Source organism: Lacerta agilis, chromosome 12, assembly GCF_009819535.1.
Source record: "Lacerta agilis isolate rLacAgi1 chromosome 12, rLacAgi1.pri, whole genome shotgun sequence".
Classification (NCBI taxonomy): domain Eukaryota; kingdom Metazoa; phylum Chordata; class Lepidosauria; order Squamata; family Lacertidae; genus Lacerta; species Lacerta agilis.
Genome location: NC_046323.1, coordinates 32,366,776 through 32,378,726, shown reverse-complemented (window position 1 = coordinate 32,378,726; position 11,951 = coordinate 32,366,776). Strand labels below are relative to the sequence as shown.

The 11,951-nt window shown below is 46.8% G+C and overlaps 1 protein-coding gene across 1 annotated transcript in view; it reads left to right on the top strand.

The window, feature by feature from the left end:
• Positions 1 to 2,020: 2,020 nt before the first annotated feature.
• Positions 2,021 to 11,951, top strand: part of ZNF804B (zinc finger protein 804B) — a 201,723-nt gene continuing 191,792 nt past the window's right edge. Inside the window, exon 1 of the mRNA XM_033165268.1 lies at positions 2,021 to 2,559. Coding sequence (XP_033021159.1) covers positions 2,452 to 2,559 — 108 coding nt within the window. The 5' untranslated portion in view covers positions 2,021 to 2,451. The remainder of the gene's footprint in view (positions 2,560 to 11,951) is intronic.

Genomic DNA, 11,951 nt, shown 5'->3' with positions numbered 1-11,951 from the left:
CCGTGTGATAGGAAGTGCTCCTTCAAAAAGCCAGGTCCCAAGAATGCCTCTGAATGCCCATTACCGGGGAATGACAGAGAGGGCTACTGTGCTCAAGTTCTGGTTGTGGGCCACTCAGCATCTGGGTGGCCTCTGAGGAGGTGAACAGGATGTTGGATCAGATAGGCCTTTGGTCAGGTCCAGCAGGGCTCTTTATACTGTTTATAGGGTGCAACCTGCATTTGAAAACCAGCCAGGTGTAATAATGAGTCAGACTAGGACTGGGGACCTTCAGGTTCAAATCACCCATAACTGCCAACTCTCTGGGGCCCTAGGTGCCCAAGCACCCCAAAAATTCCCCACGAAAGGGCCAGGCACCCACAAATTTTGGTGCCAGCCAGGGCCATGCACACTGCATGACACCCACAGCCCTGGGCACCTACGGTCACAGGGCCACGTTGGCCCTCCTGAAATCACCCATTCAGCCATGATGTTCCCTGGCTACCACTTGGCCTAACTGACCTCACAGGGTTGTTGTGAGGAAAAATGTGGAGGGCATGTGATAATAATAATGATGATGATGATGATTTATTTATACCTCACCCATCCAGCTGGGTTTCCCCAGCCACTCTAGGCGGCTCCCAACAGATTAAAAACAGAATAAAACATCAAACATTAAAAACTTCCCTAAACAGGGCTGCCTTCAGATGTCTTCTAAAAGTCAGATAGTTGTTTATTTCCTTGACATCTGCTGGGAGGGCGTTCCACAGGGCGGGTGCCACTACCGAGAAGGCCCTCTGCCCGGTTCCCTGTAATCTTACTTCTCCCAGTGAGGGAAAGGGCCAGAAGGCCCTGATAATAAAAGTGCCCCACAGGTTTTAACTTTTGGCACAAACTATCCCTGGAGGAAGAGGGCTGCCATAAGAGTTGATGCGCTTGTTAACTTTTTTTTAAACGATGTGAAGCAGGTTTTATAGAGCGAAGCAAGAGTTGGAAGTTTAGGAGCCAGCATTTGCCATCCCTTCCGTGCCATCCCTGTCACTAATCCTTTCCGATCTTGGGCCTTCTTCTGGCGCCGGCATTTCCTGCCTTCAGCCCGGAGCTGAAGGGAAACGCGGGAGGCAAAGCTCCTTGACGAGGCAGGGAAGCTAATTCAAGGGGAGTTCTTGGCGGCACCTTTCGCGGAATGATGAGGGCGGACCCGGGCCGTGAGAGGAAAAGGGAGCGAGAGGAACGAGAAGCGGAGCGATTGTCAGGCGCCGGTGGGGTGGCGCGCGTGTCTTGGGGGAGATTCGGAATTCCGTCTCGTTCCGCTTAGGACAGCTGCTCCGTCTTTTTGACGTGGATATGGAGCGTTTTAAAGCCCCCTAGCCTCAAGGAATTTAGGGACGGCAAGAAGAGGCTTGAGGAAGTGGAGCGGCGCAAGATGTGACTCTCCTTCCTAGACCCTGAGCTGCCCAAGGCGTGTTTTTTTTTTGGGGGGGGGGAGGCTGCCAGGGGTTCCCTTCACGTCTGAGCGATTCCCGCCTCCTCCGCTGAGGCGAATGCCTGACTGCTTTCGCCTCCGCTCTCTCGAGAGGGAGGGAGGGAGGGGGGAGGAGAAACGCGGGACCGTCGACCTCCACCTGCTGCCCCTTTCCAAATTCCCACTAGGCGGCCATTATTGGGGCAGAGGGGGATCAACCGCTGCTTGGCGCGCGCCCTCCGTCCCCTCCTCCTCTCCCCCCCCCATCCCCGCGGCTCTCTCCCACGCCAGCTCGCGCGCGCTAAAAGGTGAGGCGGCGGGAGTCTCTGGCTGGCTTTGGCACAGCCTGCAGCGAGCGGCGTGCGAGGGACTTTTGTGGTGCCGGCGGGGACTCATCACTCCAGCCCTCGCCGCGGCGCCAGTAAAAGCGATGGGGAGCCGATGCTGCTGTTGCTGCTTCCGAGAGGCCCCCCTCTGGCTGTTCGTGCCTCCATAGGACCTTCTCTGAAGAGAGCGAGCGCGGAGGAGCGAGTCCAGAAAGGGGGTGGTGGGTGGGGAGGAAGCGCGGTGGCGGTGGCGGCGGCGGCACCTCCCATCCTCCCGCCAAGTTGCGCGCTCGCTCTTTCCATCTTTCCCCCGTCTCTTCTTTGGCGGAGCTACCCAGAGGAGCAGCATGTGGACTGGCTCCCCGGCTCCCTACAGTGCGCTCGGGCTGCTGCTGCTGTTGCCGCCGCCGCTTCCTTCGACACAGCCTGCTGTTGGCAGCAAGAACCCGGGCGCTGGATGAGCGAGAGACCGGGGGCGGGCGGGTAGCGGCTGCTGCGCCTTGAGGGTTTCTGCTCCCGCCGAGGGCAGGAGGAGCGGCGGCGCTGGGCGGCTCTCGCTGCTGCTGCTGCTACTGCTGCTGCAGAGGATCCCGTCCGCTTCCGCCACGCGCCCCTCTCCAGATCCGGCGTCTGCCGGCGGGCTGACCCACTGCCCCGTTCTCTAACCCCGCCCGGACCCGCATGGCGTGCTACCTGGTCATCAGCTCTAGGCATCTCAGCAACGGGCACTACCGTGGCATTAAAGGGATCTTCAGGGGACCGCTCTGCAAAAACGGCTCGGCCTCTCCGGTAATTGGCACCTTACTTCATCATCGGTCTACCTAGAGCAGGCGGCATAGATCTAGATAGAGGCGCACGTTTCTCGTAGGAGCGTCTGGGGTCATCTACGTGAGGGGGGGGGGAGAAGACGCGGGCACTTTCACTGCCTTGGGTCCATTTGGTTACATCTTGTTGCTTAAGCCAACTTAAAAAACAAAAGCTTCTTGAATGTTTCTGCAAAGTTTTCGCCTTCCGAATCCACCGGCGAAACAGGTTTAAGACTCGGGGGTTTAGGAGCGGATCGGTTGTCTTGGTGAGGAATATAGATCGGATTACTTAGGAAAAAGGGTGTTTGGCGCTGTGGCTCCGGTGAGCCACAGATGGACACGGTGCTGGCAGAAAAAAAGTTAGAGCGACTTTGATATGCGGCCGCGGAAAGTTGGTGGAGAAGAACTCAAAGCCTTGTGGGTGGAGGTAACAGGAGTAACGGAAAGTTAGACGCCAGAAGAAAGCAATGGGAGAGTCTGGCAGTGACCACTGAAAATGACAAGAGTCATGTAAGAGAAAGGAAAGGAAAGGAAAGGAAAGGAAACAAGCAGTATGTGGGCCAGAGAGAATGATAGTGGTGCTTAGTGGAATTAATAGAATGCTTAAAGGAAGAGGGTTTTTTTTTTTAAAGTTTCTTTATTTATTTTAAAGTATTTTCAGCTGCTTTTTTAATGCTCACAAAATAATGTACAAAAGAAAATTGACACAAGCAGGACAAAAACAAGAGGAGGAAACCTCAAGGTAGCATCAGGTTGACCATTTTCACAACAAGGGCTTTAATCCCAGCATGGAATACAGGAATACTTTGAAATGTGTTTCATGTCTCTGTTCTGCTTTCCTAACTTTTCCCTCCTCCTTTCTCTTGTGCCTGCCTCCTTGACTGTCTAAGCAAGGTCTACTTTTCTTAACAATAAGAGAGTTCATCTACATTTTTTTTTATTAAAAAAAGAAGTTAGAATATGCAATATGAATATGGTGAGGTTGCACCTTAGATTGGCGGCATGGTGCCGAAGGTGTAGGTTTAAGAGAAGTGCCTTAGAGCATGAGTAAGATGCCAGTTGTGCTGAGGTGATTTACAGTGAAATCCTATGCAGGTTTACTCCAAAGTCCTCTTAGGTTCACTGGGACTTAGTCCCTAGTGAATGTGTATAAGCTTGTGTCTTAATGCCCAGAATAGGATATAAACTCTGGTATAAAAAAGATAAGGGAAATATTCTGTAGCAGAATGACAGTCTAGAAAGCAGAATTAGAAGTGCTCATTGCAGGATGACAGAAGCACGGCATACCTTTAAAGTTTTCAACAGTGACATGATAGTTAGATGACATTGCACAAGTACAATCCTTGCACTATTATAGCAGATAGGTGGGAGCTGTCTAGGGTTGCAAATGCCCATCTCTGAAATGCAACCCACCATTGCGAAGCTATTGGAGAAGTGTTTTCCAATAGGAAGTGCATATGATGCTGAGATGGGGACGCGGGTGGCGCTGTGTGTTAAACCACAGAGCCTAGGACTTGCAGATCAGAAGGTCGGCGGTTCGAATCCCCACCATGGGGTGAGCTCCCATTTCTCGGTCCCTGCTCCTGCCAACCTAGCAGTTCAAAAGCACGTCAAAGTGCAAGTAGATAAATACCTTCTGGCGGGAAGGTAAATGGCGCTTCCGTGTGCTGCTGTGGTTCACCAGAAGTGGCTTTGTTATGCTGGCCACATGACCCAGAAGCTGTACGCCGGCTCCCTCAGCCAGTAAAGTGAGATGAGCACCGCAACCCCCGAGTTGTCCGCGACTGGACCTAATGGTCAGGGGTCCCTTAACCTTTATGATGCTGAGAAGAAAGTTCCATGGATTGGATATAATTGAACAGGTGGCAAAGCTAAAGTGGGTGCAGCTATAAATGAGAGACTGTAAAGAAAAGAAAGTGCTAAAGTGTAAGGAAGGTACTGTGCTCTGGTTGGAAGCAGGATGCTTCCAAATGCCAGTTGCTGGAAACTGCAGGAGTGGAGAGGATTGTTGCACTCACTTCCTGGTTGCTGGCTTCCCACAGGCAACTGGTTGGCCACTTTGAAAACAGGATAGTGGACTAGATGGGCCAATGTCTTGATCCAGCAGGGCTGTTTTTAATGTACGGCACTTTAAAAAATGGGGAGATTGTGAAATAACAGAGCGAAAGCTATGCTGAGTTAATGAAACAACTGCAAAGACACCTTTGTAAACTGCAGAGGAGATTTGATGGGTTATTGGAATATGTTGGAACTGATGGAATGTAAAAGAAAATGCTACAAGGAATGAATACTGTAAGATGAGGGAGTCCAGAGGTAAATTTTGAGCAAGGAGCATGATGCAAAGGGTTTTTTTTTAATTAACTAATTGCCAAGCTATGGCAGCTACACAGATAAATGACCACTGAGGTGTTAAGCACCAGTGGGCTCTCCTTTTAGTGCCAATAACTGGTGAAAATGAACACAACAGGTCAGTGACCCTTTACCATATATCTAGTTCTGAGCTCCACAGCATTCTCTTCTAAGAAGTATTTGAACTTTAGAAGTTCGTTTTGCTATCTCTTCTCCTCTGAAAACTGTTATTCTTCTTGTAGGACTCTGGGCACTGTAACTTCACATGAAAAAGTAAAGGTAGTTGTGGTGTCCCATAATTAATAATAATAATAATAATCCAAAATTAGGGCAGTTGGGTTGGCCTAATAAAAGCCACTTCCCTAAGTATGGGTTTTGTACCTCCACATGCTTCTTCTCGAACATTAGAGAAACACACAGTTGCACACTTGCATTTCGTGAGAAGGTTCTAGTTTGTTCTCTACTCCAATATAACAGCTGAAATATGTACACACAATGTACACAATGTGTAACCCTAGTGCAGCCAGATTAGTAAGGTACACTGCATTTGTTTATTTGTTTGTGTTTGTAGACCACTTCCACTGAGAATGTAGAACAAATAACCACACTTAAACCAAATACCATAAAACCGTAGCACCATCTATGTACAGAGTGCTTTACAATGAGCAGCTTTGACAGGTCCCTTCTCCAAGGGCTTATGCTCTATAAATAGACAAAAGGGAGAGAACAAAAGAGGGGGGTAGAGGCAGGAGAAAACAGGAAAACAATATGCTATTATTTCTGTTATGCTTAGTTGAGTTGTCCTTCTGTAATCCTCAAAATTGATTGATTGAACTTGGGGAACTTACCCAGAGAAAAGGCTTCCTCAGTTTCTGTTTTTTATAGTGCTCAAAGTCAGGAGTGGCCCATGAGATGCCTTCTAGATATTGTTTGGGACTAAGTTCCTATAAATCCCAACCACTGGTCATGCTGACTGAGGCTGATGGGAGTTGGAGTCCAGCAACATCTAGAGGGCTCCATGTTGACTATCCTTGCTCTAGGCATTGGGTGCCAGGGGATGTTTCACTCCTAGGGCTCATAGCAGCTTGGAGGAGGATATTTACCAGGATCTGGTGTATGGGTTAAAGAGGTTTTTTTTAAAAAAAGAAATATATATATTTTAAACCTCCTCATAGACTGTGGTCCTGTGACAGCTCCCCTACCTCATGGCTGCTCTTCAGTTCGTATTAAATTCAAGGTACATGCTTATACACATTTGTCCTCCCATGTAGTTTAGTCCTCAGTTCCCGTAATGACCATTCAAAGAGCAAGGGCCGTAAGCTGTGAGACTGCACTCCTGTCCACACACAGGACTTCTGGGTAGATGTGCAGAGGATCACACTGCCACTACTGTATTGGTTTTCACTTTGCAGTCGTAATTGACACAAGGACTTCTGCTTCTTAACTGTGAAGGCTACCTGGTACCCAACCAATAGGTTTGTGATGTCTAGGAAATGTGTTTTAGTCTCTCCTTACCCTTGTGGAGATTTTCATCTAGAATAACTTTTTAGAAAATGTCTTTCCCTCTCAGTTTTTTAAAACAGTGAAAGCTGATTTTAAATATGTTTGAAAGCTGTTCAGGGTTATGGGGATGATAGGGCGGGGGGGGACCCCCTGTGGTGATGGCTTGCATGCAAAAGTCAAGAAATTTAAAATGTCAGATTGCTCTGTAAATGTGCCTCCAACCACATTGTACATCTGTATATTCTCAATTTTTGTTTCCCACAGAAAAAATATGAATGGACACACTGTTGTTTATGTGGCAGCAGTGCACCATGAACAGGATGTAAGATGTACAGTACTTTTAAATTCACATATTACCTGAATTATTTTCTCATTTGCTTTATTCTGAAATTACCATGTCAGCTTAATTTAGAAATTATTGGTTTCCCCTTGGTTTTTTTTTTTGGGGGGGGGTGTTTTTGAGGTGGGGGGGCGGCTTGATTGAGACATTTATTTGTGTGTTCAGTGCTTTATCTTTTGTTTCACGAGCAACATTTTGAACTTTGATATAATCTTAAATATTTAGTTTTAGTGTATGAGCCATTAAAAGCTTCTTGCGCTTATGGAGTGCCATCTACTTCATGCATGACTCTGTGTAGCCTTTAATGTGTAATGTGTACCTTTCTATATTTAAAGTGTTCTCTATTAACAAACCATGAAATGTCAGCAGGCTTATGGCTGTGCTTTTGGATATGAGAACAAGTAGTGAATATTTTAAACACCTTTATGAAATTTCATGGCTGCGTGAACAACAGTTTACCCATCTGGATATTTGTATGTGTCACTTTGTATCAATGTCAGTGATTGTGCATACTGTACTTACAGTGGACACACAATTCTAGGGTATGGGGCTCCCATAGTGGCTTATGGAAAGAGCCAGGTGTGCATATGCTGCATGATCATAGCCTTTGGGGACAGTGGCCAGAATTTACATAAGCATACTTTTCATTTTTGCTCATTGCCATAGAGGAGAGAATCCTACTCTTTACTGATGATTCCTAGCACAGTTGGAGAATGCATACAAGGCAGCGGTAAGCACAACTGTGTTGCAGAAAGCCACATGCAGTCTTATTTCACATATTATGTGTTAATTTTGTACCCCACACCTTCATTTGTTTATTTAGTACATTTGTATACCGCCTTTCTTACACGATGGAACTCAACCACTTCTCAAGTAAAGTGGTACCTCCGTTTAAGAACAGCCCTGTTTACGAACTATTCGGTATACGAACTCCATAAAACTGGAAGTTAGCAAACTTTAACTTTGTCTACAAATGGAAGCTGAATGGTGGAAGGGCACCAGCAGTGGGAGGCCTCATTAGGGAAGGCACACCTCAGTTTAAGAATGGCTTTGGTTTAAGAACGGACTTCCGGAACGGATTAAGTTCGTAAACCGAGGTACCGAGACCTCCATTTATATATACCTGCAGCAGATGGCTGCATCATGTGCCTCAGACCATGCCTGGGGAGCACCACAAGTATTCCCAGTGCAGGTCACCATAGGAGGGGGGGGGAGTACAATAAATTCAATCACATAAAATCAGTAAAACAGCAGAGCAAAGGAACAGGTAAATCACAGTGAATAAAGCACAATAGATCTTTCCTAGGCTACAATAGGAGGCAATGATAAGCAGTACGTGTGTGGGTGTTTGTAAGCCTTGGGTTTGTACATTGTCTTCTCCCCTTTCTTCTGATATGGCTGCAAGGTGATCTGAAGCCTCACAGTTAACCACAGTTTAGTCTTATATTAGTCTAAGCGTTCTAAACTCCTCTTTCCAACCCTGCTGGAATGGGGAGTATGCATGCCCAAGGCTTGCCTAGACTCATCCTTATGGCAATGAGTAATTGTTTATCATAGACTCCTAGAACTGTAAAGCTGGAAGGGACCCCAAGAGTCATTTGTGTCCTCTTCTGGTCTGACAAAGAAGCCCAAAGTGACGGGAGCCAGCCCGTCCTGTGCGAAATGACCAGTCTCACAACAGTGTGGGTTGAAAGAGTCTGATGATTATTTGGGCTGCAAGAGCCTTATTTATACAAAAGCATACAGGAACATTTCATCATATTTGGACTACATTTCATCAGCCATAGGATATGGGTAGGGTGGGACTACATTCTTGCATCAGCCAGGGGTATGGAAATGCCATATATGGGTAGCGTGGGCTTACGTAGGTAACATGCCATGTCTGCGTAAGTAAATGGGCCTGTGTGTATGTGATTCTCACTACACCCAGTTAGGTGTGGTATACGTTGGTGCATGGTCTTTCTGATAAGGGCAGTGTGTGGTTTTTGTGTTAGTACGCCCAAACGCGGCCAGTTTCCCTACATCCCCTCTTACTTGGTTTTATATGAGAGTGCTTCAATCAGAATCGTGCTATGTAGACCTCTCTAGTGAGGGGGGGCGAGGCCTGGTCCACCATGCCATGCATTGAGTAAGCAGGGAGGGAAGGTATTGAATACAACAGCAAATCACAATCAATAAAACAATAATCAATACAATAATCATAAGCAATTTCCGAAACCAGACACCATTAGGGAGCCAAGATGTTAGTCACTCCCAAGGATCGAAACCATAGGGAGGATTCAGTGGATTAAGGGCAATCATTTCTTCCATGTAATTAATGGTGGCTGAAATATTAGGTGTTTTGATTGGAAATATACATACAGCAATGAGAATATATTAAAGCACAAACTCCTTCCTTAGAAGTTAATATAATGTCTAAAACATAACGAATATATAAAGTGATCTCCCTAATTTCTAACATTTCATTATTAATCAATTTCAAAACTAAAATGGGGGAATTAAACAAAGCCTCTGTCCAGTTGGCGAGGCGGTGGAGATCCCTGTAAATTCATTGCTACCTTAGGCCTACCGCTCATGGTGGTGACATTAAGAAAGCAAAAGGAGCCATTAACAATAAGGATTACAATAAGGATAGTGTCCCAAGAATCTACTGGCATTGTGATTAACCCAAAACAATAGGACTCAAAATTAGACTCATTAATATCATGCAATAAAATGCCAGATCATCTCAACTGAGGAGAAATATGCATACATAGCCAACAATCAGAGGAATTTAACATATCAGCAAAATGAGTGATGTCTTTAACAAATATATTATTACTCCAAATATTATGATAGGGTTTCAGCCGTCAGTTTTTCTTCAAGAGGGCAGTATGGCGAGGGCGATGTTTCACAATGTTCGCAGGGGGCAATAAGGGTGAGAATGATAGTAGGTTCAATGTGCCCCAGGGCAAGTTGTTCTGCAATGAGTTGGTCTGCAATGAGTTGTTCTGCAATGAGTTGTTCTGCAATGAGTTGTTCTGCCACTGCAAGCTTCTCCTTAGGCAAGGGCCACTGATCCACCCACACAGGGGTGCCTGTGGTCCAGCAGAGAGAAAGCGCAGTCCAGGGGCAAGGCAGGGGCGGCCTTCAGCATAAATTTGTAGAAATGGTGGTATCTGCTGTTGCTAGCAAATCGCGTCCCCAGGACACCAGGAAGTTTGGGCCTTTCCACTGAGGATCAGGGAGCAATGAGGATCAGGAAGCAACCTGTAAGACACTAAAGAGCACTGCAACACCTTTTCCTTCTGAAAATGAACTTCCGCAGGTGTATGATTCCTATTATGAGGGTACAACAGATGATTTAAGGTAAACAGCACTTAGTGAACAATATTAGGTATTTCTGAGATCACAGCCGAGCGGCCTCCCAACTGTTTGTGAAGGAGGGTCTTAAGAGAGCAAAAATCAGAAAAGGAACGAGAGATATAAACAGAACCATTATCTGTTTTCAGGGACTGGGGTTTTGCCCATAACAGAAAAGCAATGCAGAAGATGCTGTATAGTGTGGCGAATGTTTTTCCCTTTCAGAGGGGTCGCTCAAATAAAGCCATAGGCAGTGTCAACAGTGAGATGCACCTTTGAAAAGGGAGCCAAATCAGGGGTGTGGGTAACATCCATTTGCCAAACCGCTAGGGGGTGTGAGTCCCTAGGGTTGACTGCATCAAAAGGTATTACTGTGGGTGATTTAGAACACACAGTGCATTGTGACACAATGTCTCAAGCTTGAGAAATGGGTATAGCAAAAGAGTTCGCTAAAACCTTTGCATTCTGGTAAAAAACCGAATGGCTAGACAAAGGGTCAGTGAACAGAGAGAAAACATCAGGCCTCAAGTCCTTATCAGCATGAGCATTACCTTCAGCCAAATACCCTGGATGGTGTATGCGACCGAAGGTGAGCTACATAAAACTTATGACTGCGCTGCTGAATCAAATTCTGTAGAACAGAAAACAATGCAAACAAATTATCATCTTATAGCAGGCGTGATATAGGGCAAAATTGTCAACAAATTGTACACATATTGAAAATCTACCACAAGGTTGAAAGGTTTAGAAACAAAGGTTTGGAAAGCCAGAATGACCGCCGTGAGCTCAGAGCATTGTGCTGAGGTCTGATCTGTGGTGTACAAGCTATGCCAGACACCCCCCTCCTCCCACACCACCACCCCCCGAATCTTGGTACCATCCTGTGAAAAGAGTAAGGGCAGATGGTAAGGGGAGAGGGGAAAAGGAAGAATCCAATACATAGCGAAGGCCAGTCAGAAAGGACAGTCTAGGGTCTTTAGGTGGATTATGAGAAATGTGACCCACAAAATCAGCAAAGGCAATTTGGGCATGGGTAACAGTCATCAGGTGGTTGACCTCTTCCTGGGAAAATGGCAAATATACTGTTTGTAAGTCCATGCCAGTAAGAGCCAAAGCACGGTGTCTGCCTTTTGCCACTAAGTCCATTCCCAAATAGGTGATTGGCAAGGTGAGCTGAATTTTTTCCTTTGCAACAGTCAGCTCTTCTTGCATCATGGTAACATTTAAGTCTTCCTGAATTTTTTCTTTTGCAATGTTGGGGGTAGTCAACAGAGGGCGCAACACTTGCTTGCAGTCCTCATTGGCATTGTCAAACGCTAACTGGCGGACAATGACTTCTTGTGCTGCCTCATCCTGCACTTGGCTTTTAGGGGCATTGTATAAGCGATCAATGAATGTCCCATAAGGTTCTGAGGATCCTTGGAGCGCACTGCCCCAGCGCCCTCCCTTTTCTGTTTTTGCATCAGGAACAACAGTCAGAACTGCCTGGGCTGTGGCAGCAGGGGCTTCCCAATATGAGGGAGCAAGCCCCAATTGTTGCTGAATGGTTAGAAAATTGCCCTCCCCAGTAAGTCCATTGACTACGTCCTGTTGTGTCAAAAGGACGGGAGCAGGGGGGGGGGTGCAGCACCTGCAGCAAGCGCGCCAACAGCAGCCTGATGGGCGGCCTGGGCTGCATTATTGAGGATTGCTGCGGGCATAGAGACATCAAAAGGCAGGAGGGGTGCTGCAGCAGATGAATTGGACACCTCCGGGGCCTTGGGAAGCACATCAGCCTGCAGAGGAGGTGAGGGCAGGGCTGGAGATATGGACGCTTGAGCAGTTGGTAAAGGAGAAATCGT